Below are 22,572 nucleotides of genomic sequence, written 5' to 3' on the forward strand. Positions count from 1 at the left end.
TGCCCTTTTCCAAACAGTATCGGGTTTCAAACTCGTCCCACATATGAGCTTTTGCTCCTGTGACCAGCAGATTCTGTTTTTTGGCCTCCTACGCCAGGAATACCTCGGTCTTCAGCTTGACAGATTCCTTCTCAGTGTCCAGCTCTCTTTTACAGCCACCAAGGCAGTCACCAGAAACTGTATCCAGTCCAGCCTGTATCTGGGAGCTCCAGAACAGGCGCTGTCCATAGAGGTGATATTTACATCTAGTTGGTAATTCTCCACCTTCCACTGCGGTGACAAAGGGGTGAGATTTTACCTCCCAAAAGCTAGTTTTTGCCGGCAAGGTTCAGTAAATAAAAATTTCCCTTCCACCCAATTGGCAACGCACTGGACCTGTGCACTTGTTCAGTTTTGTGGGTGGTTGCCCCCATGTTACTTCTTCAGGTTGAGGCTGAGCAGGCAAACAGGTACAGGCTCAGCCATGAGATGCTCGCCTACAAGCTGCGCTCCCAGGGGTCCCCTGGTATCCTGGTCCGGGCAGATAAAGGTCTTTGAGTCACACTTGGTAGGCGTTCAGACAGAAAACAGCAGGCTGCGTTAGAGGAGGTGTGCTTCAGGTACGGGTGAGATAGTGAAATATGATAAAGGAAGTGCTGCAACAGAGCCATCGGTGTGACAGTTTATGAGATGCTAAAACGCTGCAGTGGTTTAAAACATTATGAAGGTGGATTTTACTGCTCTGGCAAGTTATAGCATTGTATTTTTTTCACCAGGTAAATAGAAATATGGTGTCCAGATTACAGTAATCTACAAGGAATGTGAACATTTGATTGGACAGCGCAGTGCCTTGCCAGATGACATTGCATCGCAGTAAATAGTTGAGCCGTTTTCATTTTTGTGGTGAATAACCTGGTGTTTCTTTTTGCTAAAGCCCTCCTGTGTTTGCACTTCTAGTGCCTCAATGGAGCGGCCTCATTCAAATGAACGATGGATCAAGTTATTTTACGAAGCACTAAAAATAGTTTGAACCAAGCGGCAACCTCCAAAAAGCTTTTGTTCCTCAAATGGTCACTTGTGGTTGGCTCCGAAAGCAGGTCAGTCCCCACGGACGCCCTCTTAAAAAGCCCAACTTTACAGAAAAAATAAACACGTTTACAGCCTGATAAAAAAACAAGTGTGTGTGATTTCCTATAAAACTTATTTCAATCATATTAATGCTTAAAGTTATGCATAATTAAGAGCTTGGCCGCTTTGAGTGACAGCGAGCCACTTGCCGTCTAGATATCTGCAGCACCTCTGCTTCACCTCTTTTCCCATTTGCCTACGTAAACAGGTTAGCGCAGCCACACAGCTGCCGTGACTAGCGTGGTTCACGCACGTGCCAAGCGAGGCTGCAGCAGCGCATCATCTAGAGATTCAGAGTCTCGCCTGCTTGTGGACAGTCATATCGACATTATAGCAGCATTTCACTACAGTTTAACTGTGTCTGTGGAAGGTCACAGACATGAAGAGAATACACACAACAGGTGAAGGGCGTTTCTGGTGTACCCTTTTTTTCTCCCCCTCCCCTCCCACTTCCCCCACTTCCTCTCTTTTTCAACCAGGATAAAGGAAAACCACAGAATTCCTTCCAGGAGTCCCTGTTGATGTTGCTCTTTCACGAAGACACAGTTTCACAGAGGCCTTTGGGTCACACTTGCCTGGCCTCTAGCCTTGAACTAACAGCCTTTGGAGAACCTACCAGGGAGTTTCACCTGACGACTCAGCACCCAGGGTCACAGGGCCACGAGACAACAGGGTGGTGAGAATAGATATTGAATCTTCCACTTTCTCAAAGCCGCTGATCTCGCTCTGTTCGGACATGCGGCGGGTGAGTAACAACACAAGTCAAGTCAATTCAAATTTCCAATAGTCAGTCACACATATGCTTTATTGATTAAATTTCAGCAAGTCAAAGGGTAAGAACGTACAGTCATTTTATCAGATGCATTCATGATAAAGGCACAATACATCACACACGGCTGAAGCGCTCGAGTGCTATACGTACTGCACATCTAATATGAAACCCTCTAAAAGATCACCTTTAGGTGAAAGCTGTGGGGTGTGCAGAAGATGTGCTGTGTCGTGAAAATGAGCGAGGGCGTGGAAAAAAAGAAGAGAAAAACAAGGACAGTATGTGGCATGTACTGCACATGGAGAATATGTTTTCTCATGAGACATATGGCTGCACCAGCTGGAGATCTTATATTGTCGCTGTGATAAGTGGCTTTATTCTCAGTTCACTTCCTTTTGTTTCTCACTTTTATTGGATCGCTCCCTCGCTTCCTCTTCACCCCATGTTCGTTTCTGCCGTTTCTCTTTATCGCTACCAAGAAATTTCTCATCTCATGTTTGAGCTCGCGCCATCACACACACAGGCGCAATCATTAACTTAATGAATAACAGGGAAAATTCACAGTTGATCAAATTCATATCCAAAGACTTGTGTCACAAAGGTTACAACAGCGAAAATGTTTTCATGACATTATAGCATCCCTGTGATCTGTGTGTGTGTGTTGTCTCAGTCCAATCTACTTTACGACACACTGTTAACAATATGAATGAAGAAGGTGAGTCGAGGAAAGTGTAAAAACCCTGTCATAAAAAACAGGTTATCTGTGATGAGGCTGACACAGTTTTTTAAACAAATGGCTCAAGCTAATGAGAACTATCACATTTGTTCAAATTGATTAAAATGCAACCCAGGTAATCTCATCTAAACTTACTGCAAATGCTAGAAACATCCCTACCTACATCCACGAGTCTTCTATCCAGAATACCTGAAATGACTCCACACATTTACTCACTTACTTAAATGGTTTGGTGTCATGGCTGTTTGTTCAGTTTTCTCTATTATGCACCAATGAAGAAAAAACAAGAGACGAGCTCATTGAGGTCAACAGGGCATGCAACAGAGCCAGGTGGCAGACAAACGCTCTTGAACTCTCTCCGTTTGAGTACATCGTAATGCCTGTTGTGCATATGAACTGTGTATTTTGCAATTTAGTGAGGTTATTACAGATCAAATATTGATTTTGTTTCTCTACAGTCAAACCGTAGAGCCAATTTTGAACGTGTCGAGAGGGAGGCAAGGTCAGCTCTCATCTCTGTATCTTCCCTTCTAACAGAAAGGTCTAGAGATACAAGGGCTCATTTTATATTCAATTTAAGCACATAATCACTAATCAGAATAATAAAATCGTATGGATGTACTGAGAAAAACCAACTTCAAATTCCAATTCATCTCAGGACACAAGTAAAAGGGGAAAAAAAGCTTGTATTCAAATGAATTCTTTAACTCTGGCTTGGATTGTTTGTAACCACAAAACATTTGGGTGAAACCTTTTATAAGGCCCCAAGAGAAAGGCCACAAAAGACGGAATAAAAAGAGTCAAAGACTTGGTAAAGACCATGCAAAACACGTCTGCTGCAGATCCAGAGACCCACACAAACACAGTGTTTGCTCCACGCGGTGTGTATTAAACTCGGTGGGAAGTCTCTTTCAAAATCCCACTGTAAAAAAAACAAACAAACAAAAGAAAAAGCTCCAACTCCGAGCGCCTTTTTGTGTTGTTTTGATGACAACTTTGTTGTGTTAAGAAAAAATGTATCTTTCAATGTGTCATTGATGAAATATTCAGTGTACAAATGGGGATACCAAGTAGCTTTCATAGCTGTCTGAATGCAAGTTGGAGGTATTCCATCAAACAAGGTGTTCATCCTCCACAAAACAGCACTGACGGCCCGATTCATATGTCAGAGCTTTTGAGAAAACACCGTCACATTTCGAACACTTTGTGAATATCGTATGAGACAGAAAGAAGGCGAGAAAGAAAGCGAAAAACGCAGGGAATTAAAAACAAAACCATCTTAAACTCTTAATCCTTCTGTCTGAAATGGTAACAAATGACTTCAGACTGTGGTTTGTCGACTGAAGAGGTCGAGGGTCACAGCAGAGAGGAACGCCGGGATGCTCTTCTGGTGATGCAGATGAAGGGCGACCATCTCTCCCAGAGTTTTGGAGAACTCGGTCTCCATGAGCTGCATGCTTCCACTCGAGCCCTGCACACAGAGACACAAACACACAGCTATCAAAAGACAATACCAAACAATAAGACCTGGGTTTTTCACTACATCCCTCTCCAGAGAAAAACTTTCAAAGTGAAGCAAGCGCACTTAAAGTTGTTATTGTCTAGAGGGGATTGTCAAGTGAGTATGTGAGTGTGTGTTGTGTGCGTGTGTGTGTGTGTGTACGCATTCACAGCAGGGTGAAGGTGTCTAAATCTGTGTGGATTAATTAAAAGGAATGAGGAGCAGCTCGGGGCGATGGAGTGAAGGAAAAAAGGATGAGGAGAGAAACGAGGGATAAAGTAATTAAGGCATTGCAGGGAGGGGAGGAAGGTAGTGAGGAGCACAGTCCCATGACATGCTGGGAAGATATGGAGACGTCTGAGAAATGTCCTGTGTCAATGTGTGGAAGGGACACAGATCTTCCCAAAAAACATGATAGAATATGATCTGACTTAAAGCAGCAACTTCTTGTTGTTGTTAGAAAAGCGGTATGAGCACCAACCGGCCGCTGTCATGAAGATCTTGATCTGGCTAGCATATACAAGTATTTTTTAATACCATTTCTCACACTTTTCTACACTTCTTTTTGCAGGATGCATGGTGATGAGATAATATAACTTCTATTTGCAGTCGACCTTCATTGTTGTGTGTTTATGTTGACTGTTAACTGAGGCCGGAGGGGAAATGTACTTTACTTCGTGAGAGGGTGAAAAGTAGAGAAAGAGCCGTCTGGTGAGTGCTGAGTTTAGTGATTGACCTGAATTCCAGCTCTCTGACACACACACACACACACCCTCAGTGCTTTATGGCTAATGTACAGTACAAGTAATGTACAAATATACAAACAATCTGGAGGTGAAGACCATTAAACAATCACTACTGCTGATGAAGATCTGACGTGACTCACACTTTCTTCCTCACTCTCTCCCAGAAGTTATAGCAACAGGCTACCAAATGATAATTCTTACCTACATGTTAAGAAGTTCATTATCAAACAATCTGGCTCAGCATTATCATCTGAAAATTTAACAGGCTATATTAATAGGACATTGGAAAGAAGGGTAGCTGATGCATTTATTTATTTATTTTTTTTAAATGAAGTAAATCCTACTTGATAAACCAATTAGTGTGCTTCCTCGCACACAACAGGATGAGGTGAACTCAGCTGTTCACTTCTGTGTCAACAGCCACAAATCTCTAATGGGAGAGAGGAGAGGATAACTGAACTAATGACATTTGCTAGCTGACTGCACAGTGCTAAACCGAGGCTAAAAGCAGTATGGAGAGTGCTCCAGAGACACAGATAGAGTGACTTGCTGTTTCAGTGTTGTTCTTTAGCTAAATGTACAAAAATGCAACCAACACTAGCTTACAGTCAACGCTGACTGAGAGAAGCTGAGAGAAGATTTAGGGTTAATTGATTTTTAGCACTGAAAGCTTCCTGCTCATCTTCACTTAAAGGCTTAATCTGGTCTATCTAGTAAGATTTCTATGATACAACAGCACACTTGATTCATTCTGCCTGAATGGAGTCTTCTTTCAGAGTAATTCGAGTCTAAATCCACTTTTTTCAAGGAGAACACTCGATGTAGTGATTCTACCTTCCTAAAAACTGATTATGGTTCCTACAGTTTACAAAGTTCATTGCAAGAGCAGTTCTTTACCGTACAGAAAATCAAGTTATTTCTGAATTCCAGACCAAAAAACAGATTTTTGATGGCGCCTTTTCATTCCAGCTTCAAAGAACAAGACAAGATGACATTCACTCTGATGTGGGCAATGCCACCGCTGTCAAAACATAGAGAAAAAGACATCTACACGATTTTGTCCTTTTTTGTACATGTGAAGGGAGTCTTTCAAGCTAATGCAAGCTACTGCCGCTTTCTTATTTCAATTTTCTTCCTATTTTCTAATAAGTCATTTTAACCTTGCGGTATTATCTTTTCTTTTTTATTAGTATTTGTCGGCAACTGGCCTTTTCTTTGGACAGTGTACAGTCAAGAGGCTGTGGACAGGAAATTGGGGGATGATATGCAACAAAGGTCTCCAGCTGGATTTGTTGCGGCTACGCGGTAAGCGTCTTAGAGTACTAGGCCACCGTGACACCCGGACACAGTGCTATTTAAATGTGTACTCCTGTCATTAATTGGGTCATTATCAAAAAGTTGCCAGACAAAGAACTCTTTAGTATAAAATAAGCTCCTTCCTCTGGGTTTGATGTACGAATAAACGGTGAGGTGGTGAAAAATTTCGAATGAGGCTGACATGTTTGGGATATAAAACTTTTTAAGGAAGAACTGACAGAGACTACAAATCCTATAATTCAAAGCATCTCAGACATTCTGCTTCCTAAATTGGAGTATGACTACTTTGACTTAAGGAGTGACTTTCTCAACATCTTATTAGCTTATTACTTAAAATCTTGTTTACATTTAGCAGACAAGCGTCTGTGGAACATTTGATATGAAGGACACCTCACAACAGCACCGTTTTGGTCCCCTCCTCGAGCATTACTCCTTCTGTGTGGTCTTTATTTCACTCTAAATCAATCTTTATTGCACAGGCCTGGACACCGCAGAGAGGCTTTTTCTAATCACACCAGCTTTCTCATGACGACTGTCCGCCGCTCCATCTAAGTGCCTCACTCTGAGGCTTTATTTCCCTGACGGTCCCTGGTGTTTTCTCTCCCTGCATGGCTGTCTGAAAGCTATGCCATATCCTCAGGCTGCTACTCTCATCACAAGCGAACACACAAACACGTGTGTGCACACGGCTCGAGAAACTGCTGGGGCTCTGGGAACATGAAGCACATACATCAAAGAAAAACACTGCGAGCAGTTACCATGGAGATCCCAATGTCTGAAACACCTTCTGCCCAAGTTTGTCCTCAGAACAGACTTAGTGTATGAGTGGGTGTGTGTGTGTGTGTGAGAGACATAGTGGACGAGTTGATTGAGGCCTTTGGGAGCCAAGGACGGTGAGGCCTCCCACAGTCAGTTGGAAAGGAAAACTGAGATAACCGCTTCATCGTCTGGAGAAACACCAGTGTCCACACATAACTTTGGATTTTAAGTGGCCAAATGTGGTTGCCGACACGCACACATACACAGGTGGCTGAGCAAAGGTTATACAGATTTACAAAGATTAAAAAAAGAGGTTATGGGCACAAAACTGAAGTGGCAGTGGTCCAGGTCTGGAAGGGGATGTTAGTGTAAATCCAAGGTAGTAAGCACAAGAAGGAGAATCCATTTTCCACTCAACTGTTTTTAGTTTAACTGTGCCGCACTGATTCGCTTTTCCATTACCAGTTTAAACATGCCGGCTTGAGAGACACCGCGCCCGAGATGGACCCTCTCTAGTGGCCTGCGGTTAGGTCTTGTCGTTATTTGACAACTGCTAATAGAAAAAACAATTTTTAAAGGAGCACGTAAGAACTGAATTTGTGCAAACACATTTCTGACCCACTTGCCTGACCAGGTGAGGGAAAAAAACATTAACGTTGAACCCTGAATTGTCTTTTTCTTTACAGACTCAGAGTCTACAGGCGTTCTAGCAGCCCTGTCAGACTTTATTTTGGCACAGCGGTGGCTTAAGCAGAATGCTAGCGTCAGCATGCTAACAGGCTCACTCTGACAAAGCTATGACAATATTGCCGAGACCGTGACACCAACGTTTACTAATTAGCTCTAAACAGACAAAGTACAGCTGAGGCTGATGGGAATGTCATTAGTTTTGTATCGGTGAAGTATCTGATCATAAACCAAAGTTATTGGTCACACTAAACTTTTGACGTGTTGGTGGTGCTAGAGGAAACATCAAGGAAGTATCAAAATTATTGGGGCTCATCTTCTGTTAATTATAGATATGTGCTATCAAAGAGTTCTTGAGACCTTCCAGGCAGGATGAAAGTGGTGAGTGGACTGACTAACCAATTACATCTATTAAGTGTCAAAAAAAAAAAAGCAAGGGTAGTTGTGTGCACAGACATTTCCACCAAGGCTAGTCTTCATCATGCGAAAGTGAGTGAGAGCAGTAGACAGTATACCAGTGCACACAAGGAAAGCATAACAACTCCTTAACTTGGTGACACTTGACGTGCAAAGCCTTCACACAAACATCCCACACGGTGAAGGTTGTGTCTCAGATTGTCTGATTTTCAACCAGCGTACTTCTACATTCAAACTGCAGACCAAACAAAATGGTATGAAATTACACCTTTTTACATAAAGATCCATTTGAAAATGATGAGACATAAATGTTAATGTTATAGATATTGCCTTGTACATGTGTGTAATGTTGTGGTAGTATACGGTCAAGGTAATCTTCAGTGCAGTTTTACACTATTCCTGATTGTATCAGTAAAATGGATTCAACCTTGCTGCTTGAATGGCAAGTGTCTAGTGAGAGGGGAAATATTTCCTTATGTGAACGCTGCTATTCATCTAGTTCATAAGTTTAGATGAGAATCACTGGCTGGACTTCCTGTGCTGAAGGACAATTCCACCTTAACACTCTGATTAACAGTGTGTAAATGATAGGGTTTCTGTTTAATGATGCTGTAATTCACCTTTTAATCGTTTCTTCCTTCTCTCTCTACCTGCTGCATCCTGATAGTTTCCAAATGCAATTTAAAAGTTTACACCAAAAGTAAATGTCATGCCAGGGATGTTTGAAAAGAAAGTAATATTTCCAACTCCTTCCTCTACCACAATTGCATAATCTACATTCTACACAGTCAGTAACACGACCAAACACAGAAAATTGCAAAAGCCAATTGCTCCCCTTTTTTAAACCAGTGCTTCTTTTCTGTGTTTGACTTGGGTTTGGGTAATCTCTCTTCGTGTGGAAACGGATAACTCTCCCCCTCCAAGCGTTTCCAAGTGGTATTATTGTGGGTGCCACTGTCGCAAAGACAACTGGATTTCTTTCTGTTCTCCTCAGAGTGGCAACTACCAACAACAACAGGACAAAACACAAGTTTATTCATTCATTAAGTCTATAATGGAGACATGAATGGCTGCCAGCCTGATTGGAACTCCAGTCAGCCTTAATTTCCCCAAGAGATCCTGTGACCCGCTGGCATACGAAATAGCAGAGCGAGAGCAAAGTTTATAGGGAACCAATCTAAACGCCAATGGTGTCTTTATTTTACAGTCAGTAAATTGTGCCATCAACACTTTACTTCATAATGAAACGTTAAAACAAAAAGCTCATCTATTGCCAAGTCAAATAAAAGTCGACTGCGCTGAAACACATCCTGAAAAATTAAAGCGCTCTTCAAATGATTGACAGTTGTTCTACTAATATCGGTGCATAATTGATTTATGAGTGAATTAATGAAATTAGCATGCTTGTTCTGCTAATGTTTCACAGAGGGACCCTACCTGGTTGCCTAAATGACAGCAAATGTAGGTGTACTTCTAATAGCTCATCTGCCTAATGAAGTACTTGAATGAAGCACTAATATTATGTGATTCTATTCAAAAATAGTAAAACATCTTGCAGACTGACTAATCCATTAATAGTTTTTGACTAAAATTCAACAGAAATCTTTGGAGAAAAAAAACATTTAATGGTTGAAAGAGAAGCAAAGTGTTTTTTAAAGTGGCCCAGAGTGTAACATTCAGCACCACTTGTTTCTCCTTCCTTACGCAGGGAACAAATTCAAAAGAAGTTAACAAAAGGTCAGGGGAGGTATTTCTTTAAATCAGTTTTATTCAAATACTGACCTTATCAATGTTTATTTGCATATTCACACTTCACCAAAAAGTGTTTTAAACAATATCTGACCTTTATGAAACCAACACGTTCTGTTTATATTAGAAAACGACTGGATTTCTCTCACCGGCAAAGGGATGGAGATGCAGAATATATGCAACGTGAGGTTTAGGTAAATATCAATACTACAGGCTCCTTCTACAGCATGACATCAACCTCATCTATAGCATATAAAACAGACAGACGGAATAAAACTTTTATTCGTTTCCCCGAGATCAGCGGCAAGAACCTAACAAGATAAACTTGCACACAAAACCGAAGAAGCCCACACCTCAACAATGGAGAGGAGCAGTGCTATCCCATTCATCCCCTCTTTTCATTTGTCTATCCAATTAAAGGAAATCGATACTTCCTGGCTTGAGATGCAGGGCGGGGCTTTATAGTGACCTCATCCAACCAAGGAGCTGCATGCTGCCTGAATGACAAATCATGCTTCTCTCCCAAAGCAGACAGGTTCAGAGTAAAGGTGCACACCCTCGCCCCTCAGACAGTTAGACAGAAACACATGAAGCCAATGACTGAGGCCTTTGTTTTACTGCCAACACAAAAGATGAGAGGCAACTCTACTTGTTGCTATTTCCCTGACCTTAAAATGAGCTTTACCTCTAAAGTGTGTTTCATAGGTTATGTTTTCACCCATGTTCTTTATTTTTTGTTTACAGGTCTGTTGATCAGTTGATGTGAAAAATGGATGGAGGATGAGTCTTAGGCTCATTCACTTTTGATGCGGATCAAAGTTTTTTCTCACTTTCTTTAACTTCGAGATAGGACTTTTTTTGCTATAATCTTAAATTTCTCAGTTAAAAGTGCATGGATCTTGATGATAAATTGTATTTAATATTGGATTAGGCTTGATTGAATTAAAGGGGACTGTTGGGGCTTGGCAGAGGTTTTGCGCTCTACTGAGAACCATTCTGCATTATTCTTATTCTGTTCTTTTATGCTTTTCACATCACTTGTGGCATAATGGTGGGAAGTATTTGAATAGGCTCAGGGAGAAGGGTTGGGTAGGGTTAGGGTAACCATGGGCGAGCGCCGTGACCGTCATGGCTCTCTTTTCAAATTTGTCTGGCTAAAGTGGTGTTTAATTTATTTTTCCTAAAATACATTTTTAATTGTGATGTGAGGCGATTCAGCTAAATTGTGGTTGTAACTGTTTTAATTTAATAGGCAAAAAAACAGGTTTTCCTCAGGCGAGTCAACTGATCCCATGTATTCATGGTTTTGGTTGCAACAACATGACTGATCATGTAAATGTAACCTAATTAAAACACGACAGTCTAACAAACTGCACAAACCTTTATTGTACTAATTCCAACTTATTTCATATTGTAGTAATTTGTATCATTGTGTTGCACAAAACAAACTCCCATCACTCAGAAAACATGACATCTCCTCAAACACAAACTCTACTTTAAAAGGAAAACAGCTGCTCCTCTTCAAAGCACGTTTTAATTATATTCTTGTTTTGCCACTTTGAGGTCCCCAGACAACAATTTTTTTTTTGTTTATTTGGACTTTGAAAAGCTTGCTGCATTCTCATATCCATTTAATGAGCGGTTTCTATTATGTGTAACTGTGATTGGCAAGACAAGTGATGTGGCTGAAAGACGATGACCACTCCCCTACAATTTACACAATTCTCAGAGCTGTTTAAGCCTATATGAAATGCTTAAAGACAGCTTCAGTCCTTACAGTCTTGATAAGTGCTTACTGTTAAAACAGAGTCCTCAGACTGTGTGCGCATGTGAGGATATGACAGATGGCTCTATATTGAGGTGATGGCATGCCGTTCACAGATCAGTTGACCTCTGTCTCCGCTCTCTGCCGCTAATGAGGGGACTTTTCTTCTCCATCTCACCCTCCCTGTCTTGTCCTCTCCTCCCTCTCCTGCACGGATGTCTCTCCAATTCAGTTTTTATTCAATTCTCATTTGCACCTTTGCTCCGCACACATATACGGCACTAACAAATACACCCCTTTCCCACCAACAGCAGCTTCATCATCAACAATAAACCATTCCACTGTACGGCATAGCTGCTGATTGGTGGGGGTGAAAAAAACAGAAGGCAAATTAATTGAATAATCAGAAATATGCAGATGAATAGCTTTCAATTTAAATGCAGATTTTGGCATTTTTCTGCAGTCGGGAAGAGGATGTCAGTGAGAGGATAGAGAGGGAGAAAGAAAGAGAGAGCTCCCACCAAAAATAATTAAATCAGCATCAGTTCTATCCATATTTATATTCTAATCAGCTTTGTGTTTACCGTTTTTAAAGCGTTGTTCATGTTGCGAGCAATAAATAACTAATGAATACATACATCTAACAGAAAACTATTTTGTGAGGGGTATGATAAACACCATTAACCCAACGACTGATCAACCTGAAGCTCACTAGCATAAATAAATAAAACATGGAATTAGTCACAGTTGTCAATATAAGACCCTTAAAACTTAACATGTGTTAGATGTTCAAAGAACTCACAAGTCTTTGTTGTTTTGTTTATTTTGGATTTGACTCATCCCTGCCTCAACTTCATTTACTGAGCATTTCAAAGCGGGAGGAAAGTCAAAAAAAATCTGCATTTATACCTCAAATGGAGTTAACGGTGGCAGTGGGCTAAGCTCACAGAAATGGCATCAAGAACAGCTTCCCTGTTGGTTCTTAACTTCATCATATTTTGTTTGATTTTGAACTGTTGTGAATCACTTTGACACAGAGAGAAAAATATGCAACACTGCTCAGCCCTGGGAGTCACCCTTGATGTGTGATTGACAGGTCATTAATCAGCCAGTTAGAGTTGAGAGGATGACAGTGCGCTGACCTCTGTGTAGTATTTAACAAAGCCGCGACTATCATAGAAGAAACCCGTCCACTGGAGTGGGTTCTTCACCATTAATATTCCTAACAGTGTATTCCAAGTGAGGAAGAAAAAGGGGTATTTACATGCAGTGTGAATTTCAGCCAGCACCCAATACAAAACGCAGTATGCATTTTAGATAGGAGTCAAACAAAACAAACTGGGCTGGTAAACAAGATTTAGCTGCTGGAAGCTCAGCAACAGGCGAGCTTTTTCCAAATTAACTGTGAATTTGCAGTGATACTCAGTTTGTTATCCGCATATATTTACTATTACAGATGCAGTTTCTGGCAGACGTGTAATGCAGCTTGTTGGAATTGCTTAGCTAAAATTTTATGTTTGCGTGACACAAACCTGTCTTATACCTATACATATATATATATAACAACTTTGTAAAAGTACATTAAACAACATCCACATATTGTATAGTTTGATGAAAAGTGCAAATACTTTACACACGTATATAAGTAAAAACAAAATATTGCAGTTTTTTTACAAAATATATTTGTGAATCCTTCTGAGTGCACTTATAAAGAATCTGATTAGTCTGGACGTTAATGACATTGATGCTCAACAGTCAAACTGAACTGGGCGGTATGGCCTTTAGATAATATCATAATATTTTTAAACCGTTTTCCCAATACACAATATATATCTCAATATTTTGAAATGTCCTCAAAAGCACTTAACTGTTAGGATAGAGCAACAAAATCAATCATCACAATATTTTTTGACAATACATCAATATTGATACTGCAACAATATTGTAGGGACGGCTATTGGTACTGCGCAAAAAATTTATACAATGAGATTTATGATAAATAATCACCTGTAGTGTCGATATAATGACTAAATGGGTAAATGTGAGCATTATAACAAGTGGATGAGTCTGGCAAGTTAAGAAAATTACATCACTTTACTGTTTTGCAGCCTTTAACACCGTTACCACATCATGATATAACAACATCGGAAATCTCAGACGATATATATAGTCTCATATCACAATAATGATGTATATCGTTTATATGGCCCGGCCCTATCAAAACTGGATCTTTCTTCTAAAATCCAAACTCAATGTGGGGATAAAATGATGAGACTGACGGGGTTAAGTGAAGAGCACAGTTATGAAGACAACATCAATGTGCGAACTGCAGTGACTCTTCACAGAGCTTCAGAGACCATGTTCTGGTTGAAGAATATTCATGACCTCAGGTGGACTTATGCGCGGTTCTGATGTATCACGTTACCATGGAGACAGCAGACATATGTTCCGAACATCGACCAGAGGAGCTAGTGACGCCAACGAGCGCGCACACAAGTGTGCATGCACAAACACACACACACGCATATACACACCCCGAGGGCAAGCAGGACAGGAAACTGTCAGGAGAAATCAGAGTCAACACTCTCTTCGTTCTCTGGGATTTCAACTCCAAGATTCCTCTCTGAAGGTTTAAGTACATAAAGTCATATCCACTGAAAATCCAGTTAATTTATTCACTCTTGTATTCCCACCAGCCTTTGTGTTTACTGTTTATTAGTGCTTTGCTCATGTTTATCTTCATAGCTATCAGCGATACATCAGTGAGTGTTTTGTTTCAGTCAGTGAGCAAAGTGAAATTTAGTCCCAGTAAGCCTTCTGTCTTTTCCCTAACACCCACTCATCTACCCTTTTTAGTTTCATATTCATTTTATTTCTCTGTCTTACACACATGAACAAGAGCCCATGCATGTGCACACACACACAGACATTTTAGATGACTATGATGGGAATGTAAGACATAATGGATCTTTCAGTAATAATTTCAGTAATAATACAAGACCACTTGAACAGGGAAAGATTTAGGATACACATACAGTTCACACACACACTACAAACCCACAAACAATGGCTCAGCAATCTTTTTTAACTGCATTGGTCTTAAGTCTGCATCATGACCTTGTTTGATCTGATTCAGCTAAAAATAGGTACACTACATTGTTAGAGCAAGAGCTGAACAGTGGGGAATACAGTAGGCGCAGTCTTCATGGATGAAACCTGAATACATAAATATGGTAAATAAAGCCAGTAATAAGCTGACATTAAAGTAGCACTGTAAGTCTCCACATTCATTCAACATGCTTAATGAAGGGGTTTTAGCAAGGCCAAGTATCACACAAGGTACCATAAGCGTTTCATTTCAAAGCTATGATTCAATTGGATATATGATTCTTCATGTATTCTTTATGCAAGATAATGGTTTCTATAAAGAAACTCTTTTAAAGGCTACAATGCATGACCGCATTATCAATGTGAAAATAAAATGTTTCATAAAATAGTGCAATGGGTGAAGGCACATAATCTCAAAGTCCGACATTATTTCCTTTATCAGCAGTGCAGGATTTTTACATCCAAGTGAATGTCCATTACATTCAAGCCCTTGCCAAACAAGTTCAAATAATGCTGACTGGGCCTATTGCTGCCAGATAAATCTCTCTGTGATTAAGAGTGTACTGGATAGGGCTACACTATATATATAGTTTGGTCTCATCGCAGGTATTTCAATGTCAAGAAGGGCAAATTAACGCAAACACGTCATGCCTCGACTTTTTTGCTGCTTGATAGAAACGCAAAAATTGCACAGTTCTCATTTTCTATGAGAGGTCAACCTAATTTAGTCCAATTTAAGGGATCTAGACACATCAGAGTTTGTTCCTTCAGAGTGGCATGAAGGCTCTGCATACACAGTGAACCACCAATCAGTCTTTCCTGATCAATTTATCAGACAAAGCAGAGTCTACTTTGGTTGTTTCACAAAATGCAATCCCTCTTATTTTATCAGTTGAATCTGTTGCTGTACCTGTTGCTACTGTTTGGTTACAGTCGTGTTCACATGTGGAGTACAGACAATGCAGTTGTTTGCATCAATAAAACTGTCCTTTTAAAAATCAGCCTTATTGGTATTTTTACACACTGCTGGCTGCTGTCAATAGTGTTGTTGTGAGCAATGAATGTGCTGTAAGTGCCATTCTCTTTAAAATGATCTCACTCGTTCCACTTTACTCTAATCAATAAAAAAAATGGTTAAAAAGGAAAATACAACATCTTTGGAGGTCCTTATCAGTTTAAGTAGCTGCCACACTGCCTGCTACAAATCACACTCTAACACTCTGGTGGCATTAATTCTGATTGGTCTGAAAAAGAGAGAGGCGAAGATAACCGTCTTATCACTGGGTGAGAAAGAGTGACACCAGAAACGTTTTGGCTAGTGGCCCAGCTGAGTCCCACTGCACCACCCTCTGACCGCTCCCATGGCTCGAATCTTATTGGAACTGTAGCCAGCAGCTTTCCTGACAGTCGAGCTGTGTCGAGCTTCAAAGTTATTTTAAAATTAAGCTATAACAGACAAATGACTGAACCATTCATGCAGCGATGGCTTACAATCTGTCCTACACACAGGCAAACACACATTTGTGTGGCATTAATCACTCCCAAGTGGCTGATAAAACACAGACAGGTCATTAAGACTCAACAGTGTTCATAAACTGTACTTTATTAACTGTCCTCTGCCTTCTCCCACCCTCACACAGAGACCAAGATACAGATTATTTTGCTTTTTTCAAAAGGCACCGTTTCATCGCTTCTTGAGACCTTTGCCATTTTAAACCTTCTGCTCCGTCTACGCATCACCCACCTTCCACCATTCCTCCACAGATTCTTTTCTTTCCCTCCATCTCTCTCTGGTGAGAGGGTTGACAGTTAATTGGGAGTATGTTTTAATGAGCCGGCCCTGAGATTCTACCTTCTCCTTTCATTAGGATGGGAAGACAGGGGAGAGGGTGTCAAGGAAGCGAAGGAAAAGTGAGAGATAGCAAGGGAAGGAAAGAAGAAAGTAAAAGGGAAAAAAAGACGGAAAAGTCAGGTCGATAGAGAACATCTAGAAGTTTTCAGTCGCTGCTCCGGAGAGCACAGCTCTGCGTGTGTGTTTGTTTATTTGTTAATGAGCTAATCAATAGCAGAGGTGTGTAAGCCCAGCAGTGGGTCTGCTTTGGGAGATTACTTAAAGAGACGCACAACTTGTAAGACCTGTTTGTCTACAATGTGCCTCTCGAGTTTTTTTTAATGATCCAACTAAACTTGAGTTGCTAAAGTTTCTCATGTAGAACAATAGAACATCATAGGTCTTCATCTGACAGGTCTGAGCCAGCAGGATTACACAATGAAAATAAAGTGCTATTTTTATGAAAAACCTTTTTATTTAAATGAATACAACTTATCTAATCTAATCAATCTAATCACTGTCTGCATATACTGTTGACTTGGTCTCTATCCTGTAATGTCAAACTGACTTTTTGGGCTCGTGTGTTTATCTGTACTTTTAAATGAGCAAATGTTAATGTGAAATGTAAGCAGCGCCTCCCTCCTCCTTGAAACTTCTGGAAGAAAAATGTTCAAATAACTCACTCACTTGCACAGCTAAGGTGTTTATCTCACTGATTAGCAGGGCCTCATAAATACCTAATCACTGATGCTAATCAGCCCTCTCACCTAGGGGTGAGCTAAAAATATGAATTACACACATGCTCAAGTTAGGCTAATACACACAAACATCTTATGCGCACTTTCCCCATCAAACTAATTCTGTGATCACCGTCATTTTAACATAACATTGCATAAATTCATTATTAATTGACAAGCAGTATTTCCCCATATAAATTAGCTATGATTAAGTACCTTTTGAACCTGAATGGTCCTTGTTTGTAACACTATAAAAGACCCACACAGTTATAGACGACTTTGAAGCCCTTAACTTTTTTGTTTTTTCCACCACTCTAACACTGACTGTTAACGGAAACGCATTCTAACTTCTGACTTTATTCTGCAAGGTTGATCAAAACCAACAGCACGAGGGTGCCAATATAATGAGATCCCTTTTGACTTTGAAGTTTAGGGTAAATACTGTGGAAACAGAAGATAAAGTTAACATAACGATGAAATAAACAGTTAGCATGTCAGCCGACTATGTCAGCACTAAGATCTAAACTTAACAGGAATCCAGTCATTATATTGAGGTGTGATTGACTGATTAACAGCTGACTAATGGTGCAGACACACAGAATCGGCCGAGGACACACTGGACCACTAAATGTTATTTGGTTCTGGCTCGTCTATTTTCATCATCACAGCGAGGTAACAAAGTTTTTCATGCAAGCAAAATGGTGCACTAAAATACATTTCTGAAAACCTTTTAAGTAAGAAATAGAAAATGCATTAACAGAATCTTGATTCTCTATCAGCACTGTCCAGTTTGACAGTTCGATCTGAATTTCATGAGCCTGGTACGTCAGACTGGATGGACTCATTTGCATTAAGTTGCAGTTGAGTCCTGATAATGCAAATTGAAATGCGACGACAGGTCCATCAACTTGCCCTGCTGTACACATCATGCACAATGTGGCCAGATCTCCAAAGAAAATGGGAAATCATTGGATTTCCTGTGTCTAAACCTTAACATCGCCAATCCCAGAGCAATGCCACTAGTAAGTTAAAGAGCAATCCTGAGGAAGGAACATTTACATTTTTGTTTTTGTAATGATGTTGACGGTTAATTTAAATGCCATCAGCTCTCAAAGGACCTCTACTCTGCTACAGTAATCAGTGTTAAAGCAAAATTATAGCAGTTCTGTGAAATGAAGAGAGGTTGGACACAACATCTTGAACACCTGTGAAAGCTGATGCATTCCTCCCAAAACACAATCTTTATGAAGCTTGTGAGAGTTGTTGATTCAGCTATGTGGCACTTTTTAGGGCTGTAATTTATGGCGTTGTAGTATATAGCGCAGAGATATTTCCATTGGGTAGGGAGAATATTTAAAGGGGCACAATAAACCCTGAACTTCAGTTGAATTGATTGGTCAATTCATGAATTAGCTGATTTACAGAAAAACTACCCAACTCAACCACTCTTCTTTTTATTGGTAAGTCTATCAATCACAAATAAAAAACACTGCTAGTAACATTAACTTATTTTCTATCAATCTTAAGCAAGCGATCAGAAGTTATATTAAGGTTATTATCACTTAAGTATTGTTTCAGTCCCCCCCCCCCAAACCCTGAGTTAGCATTTAATTGTGCTGACGCTTCTGAGAGATGAAATGGGGATAAAGTAGTTATAATTACATCTGAGCCAAGTAACAAAGAACGAATAAACAAAACATTTCTTGCAGTCTTAATTACCACTATTATTGTGTCTCTCTGCCATCCCTGTTGAGACTAACACAGGACTGAATGAGTCAGAAAACATCTCATTTGACAATTTAAGTTGAAACATTTCAATTACCAAATTACAGCAATGCTAAAAGGCTGAAAACTAAACATGAATAAAGGTTGAAGAAATCATTTGAGTGAAAGTGCGACATAATGAATGTGCGAGAAAAGAGAGAGGAGGGGGATGTGATAGTTTGCAGGTTAAACAGCTTACGCCATAGGAGGGGGGATTTGGGTGCCTCTGCAAGAGGGGGATATTAGCAGGATTATCTGGCAACCCTGTTGCTGAGGTGAATAACATTAGAATCCTATTTGTAAAGACTTCTATGCTTCCTGTCCAAAATCCCCCATTTTCTCTCCACTTACTCCTGCCTCATCCTACAATTAGTCCACTTTATATTCTCATAACCCCCATTACACTCTCTCACACACACACACACACACACGCACACACACGTAAAGAGCAAGCTATGCATGTTATGTACATTGTATTCATGTGTACTTATGGTTCCTTTATGTGTGGGTGTTCCTTTTTATGTGTGTGCACAGTGTGAGTGTCGTATTACATTAGTAGTACAGGCTTCTCTGCTCCCATAGGCCACCAGACGTGTGTGTCATACACACTCAAACAGTGGAGAACACCCAGAATACTAATACAGGAGGTGTTAGCATCTGTTTTGTGTGTGTATGTGTGTGTTTGTCTCTGTACATCTGTATGCATGTGCAGCCAACAGAGGGGTGGGGGGAGTGGGGCCGCTGTGTGGTGAAGTGTGGTGTGACGGAGAGTGTTGAGATTGGAGTATGTGTGCATTTGAGTGTGACAGTGCGCACTATGAGGGCATTACGACTGTGTGTGTGTGTGTGTGTGTGTGTGTGTGTGTGTGTGTGTGTGTGTGTGTGTGTCCTTCTGTGTGTTCTATGGACGCAGTCTGAGGTTAATCAATATTGACAGTGAATTATCTCTTCTGGCAGGGTCGCAGGTGGGCTCGATGGAGCAGATTTGACATACCAGCAAGGAAAAAAAAGATATACGTACGCGCACACGTGCACGTTCAAATCCAACCTGTTTCTTATTCTCGTGTTATCCTCTTCTCCGCTAGCATTCAAGTAAGTTCTTGAGCAAGGCAGTAATGCCCAGGCTCAATCGTCTGGCACTTGACCACAATAATTACCCTGCCAAGATAATAAGGCCGCCTTCTACCTCGCCAGTATAGATTCTCCACGGCTTCTGTTCTAGCTAGAGGCCCCCCTATCATAACACAACACAGCAACAACACGGCGATTAGCTTCTGCTACACACTCAGATCAGAGAGTAACAGAGAGAGGGAGAGAGATAAACAACAAGGGAGAGATAAAGAGAGAAAAAAAAAGTGTGGCAGGGCAGGATGGAGAGAGGAGAGAAGAGGAAGGAAGGAGACAAAGAGGTAAGTGCAAAGGGAGCACAGCAGGATGTTTTCACTGTAAAGCTACTTAAGAAAAAGGATTTGCTCAACAGCTAGGGGACAGACACACATACAGTTTTTATTTAGCCCACTCAATGAGCGTATGGGGAGTGGTGATCGATTAATGCAGCCCAGCCTTGTGACATTGCCCAGTCATCACTCTCTCCCGCACACACACAAACACACACACCATCATTCCTGCACTCATGAGGTACACGCACACACATTCAATACACACAGCAGAGGAGAGTCCCTGTCGCGTAGCGCTCCTCTGCCCGCACGGCCGAGTCGGGCACAAAGCTATAACGTGGCCTAATGATGCATAGTAGTGGATATAGGGGATACAGTTAAAGAAAGGGGAGGGGGGAGAAAAAAACTCTCAAGGTCAAATTTTCACTTCCTGAAGCATTTGTGATCTCACCAAGACAGACACCAGCACTCACACAGATGCTACAGCCTGTAGGAAATTTGATATTGACAGTGTTTCTCTCTTAACTTCACACTTCTATGTTAATGATCAAGTGCATATGCTTACAGAAATCCACATCGCCAGTGGCTCATAGCAACCTGCATTAATATCTGATCTCAGCAAGTATGTATATATAGATGTATACAAAGCTAAGTAAATATCAGTGATATCAGTAAATGAGACTAGATAGCTGGGATTTTGTTCATGCTAATAATAAAGTGGTATACTCTAGTTTTGAATAGTCTTGTCCTAAAGGTTGTATTGCAGTTTAAGGCCATTCCTAACTTTTTCTCATAACTTTTATCGCTTCCTTGTGTGTAAATACTGTGTCTATGAAAGTACCAAATTCACAATACTTCCACATTAAAGTATTCAATTTGATTGTGTTCAAATTGCCTTGCCCTACATATGAAGTGTGTGTACCTTTTTGAAGAGCAAGGAGTCATCCATGTGCTCTGCATAGACTGAGGTGAGCCTGTATTGGTTCTCAGTGGTGATATCTATCTGGTAGCCGGTCAGGACGTAGCAGACTGTGCGAAACTCCTGAATTTTTCTCTGAAACACTTCCTTCAGCCGCTGGTTCCTGAGCTCTGAACTCTCCATCTGCTTACGTAAATCTGCAACATACACAAAAGGTGGGAGAATACATCCATGAGATATTCAGATACTGGGTGTTACAGAAAATTCCTAAGTTTTATCTCAGTTTAGCATGTCATTTAGGTCCTTTATTATTACAGAAACATGTTTTCCTACTTGCATGTAGGAACCTTTCCTATCATATGTTAGGATAAGAATTTAGCAATTATAGAAACATCCTAACTAAAGAATATATGTTATGATACCAAAGTTATGACAGCATTGATGCTGTCCCTAATTCAAAATAACCACCGGAAATGGCAGCACAACTGTTGTTCGGTCTGTATGGTACAAGACTAGGACGATGGGGAACAACATTAACACTGAAATATTACAACTCAAACGGCACTCAAATTGTAACTGATATTAGTCTGTTGGAGAAGCTAAGCTGGAGAAGATAACACTGTTGCCCGTCTTTTCTTTTTCATTAGCCATCTGGCCAATAAAAGTTGAAGTCAGTCAGCTGCTGTCATGAATTCAGGCAGTGTCTTGTACAGACTAAACACAGATACAGGCATGACAGTAAAAAGTGAAAACTGTAAGGATGGGCACCTCAGGAAATCCATTTTAAGTCTAAGCTACATGTTCAAGATGCCATCCCTATGAAGCTCCACAAGTACATGCTCAACTCATTTAGCTAAAGCAGCATAGATGGACGACTCCATATCAAATATAAAACCCCTGAGGCACTCCATCTGCTCACTTAGGGTCTACAAAACACTGTGATACACTGAGAGTAGTGGTGACTAAAGCAGTCAGCTGTGTCTCCTAGCTGGGAGCAGAGCAATTCATGGAGAGGAGAAGCGGGATGGGGCTCGGCTTTAATTTGTTGAAAATCAATTTGTGATAATTACTTTAATTTGAAGACTTTATTTGAAAAGGCAGAGAAATGAGTTTGTCGGAGGAAAAATGAGTCATTATAGAGGAAATTATTTACAATGTTAAAAGTGATCGGTGTAATTGTGCATTAATATAATGGAACATTAGAAATGGTAAAAGGAGTGAGAAGAGAACAGAACAACAGCAAAGAGTCAAACACTTCTATGA

The 22,572-nt window shown here is 40.6% G+C and overlaps 1 protein-coding gene across 1 annotated transcript in view; it reads right to left on the minus strand.

The window, feature by feature from the left end:
* Positions 1 to 1,893: 1,893 nt before the first annotated feature.
* Positions 1,894 to 22,572, minus strand: part of mad1l1 (mitotic arrest deficient 1 like 1) — a 55,769-nt gene continuing 35,090 nt past the window's right edge. Inside the window, exons 17-18 of the mRNA XM_084377718.1 lie at positions 21,313 to 21,506; positions 1,894 to 4,083 (exon numbers count right to left, since the gene is read on the minus strand). Coding sequence (XP_084233844.1) covers positions 3,934 to 4,083; positions 21,313 to 21,506 — 344 coding nt within the window. The 3' untranslated portion in view covers positions 1,894 to 3,933. The remainder of the gene's footprint in view (positions 4,084 to 21,312; positions 21,507 to 22,572) is intronic.

This window comes from Pagrus pagrus, assembly GCF_965226575.1.
Source record: "Pagrus pagrus genome assembly, chromosome: 2".
NCBI lineage: Eukaryota > Metazoa > Chordata > Actinopteri > Spariformes > Sparidae > Pagrus > Pagrus pagrus.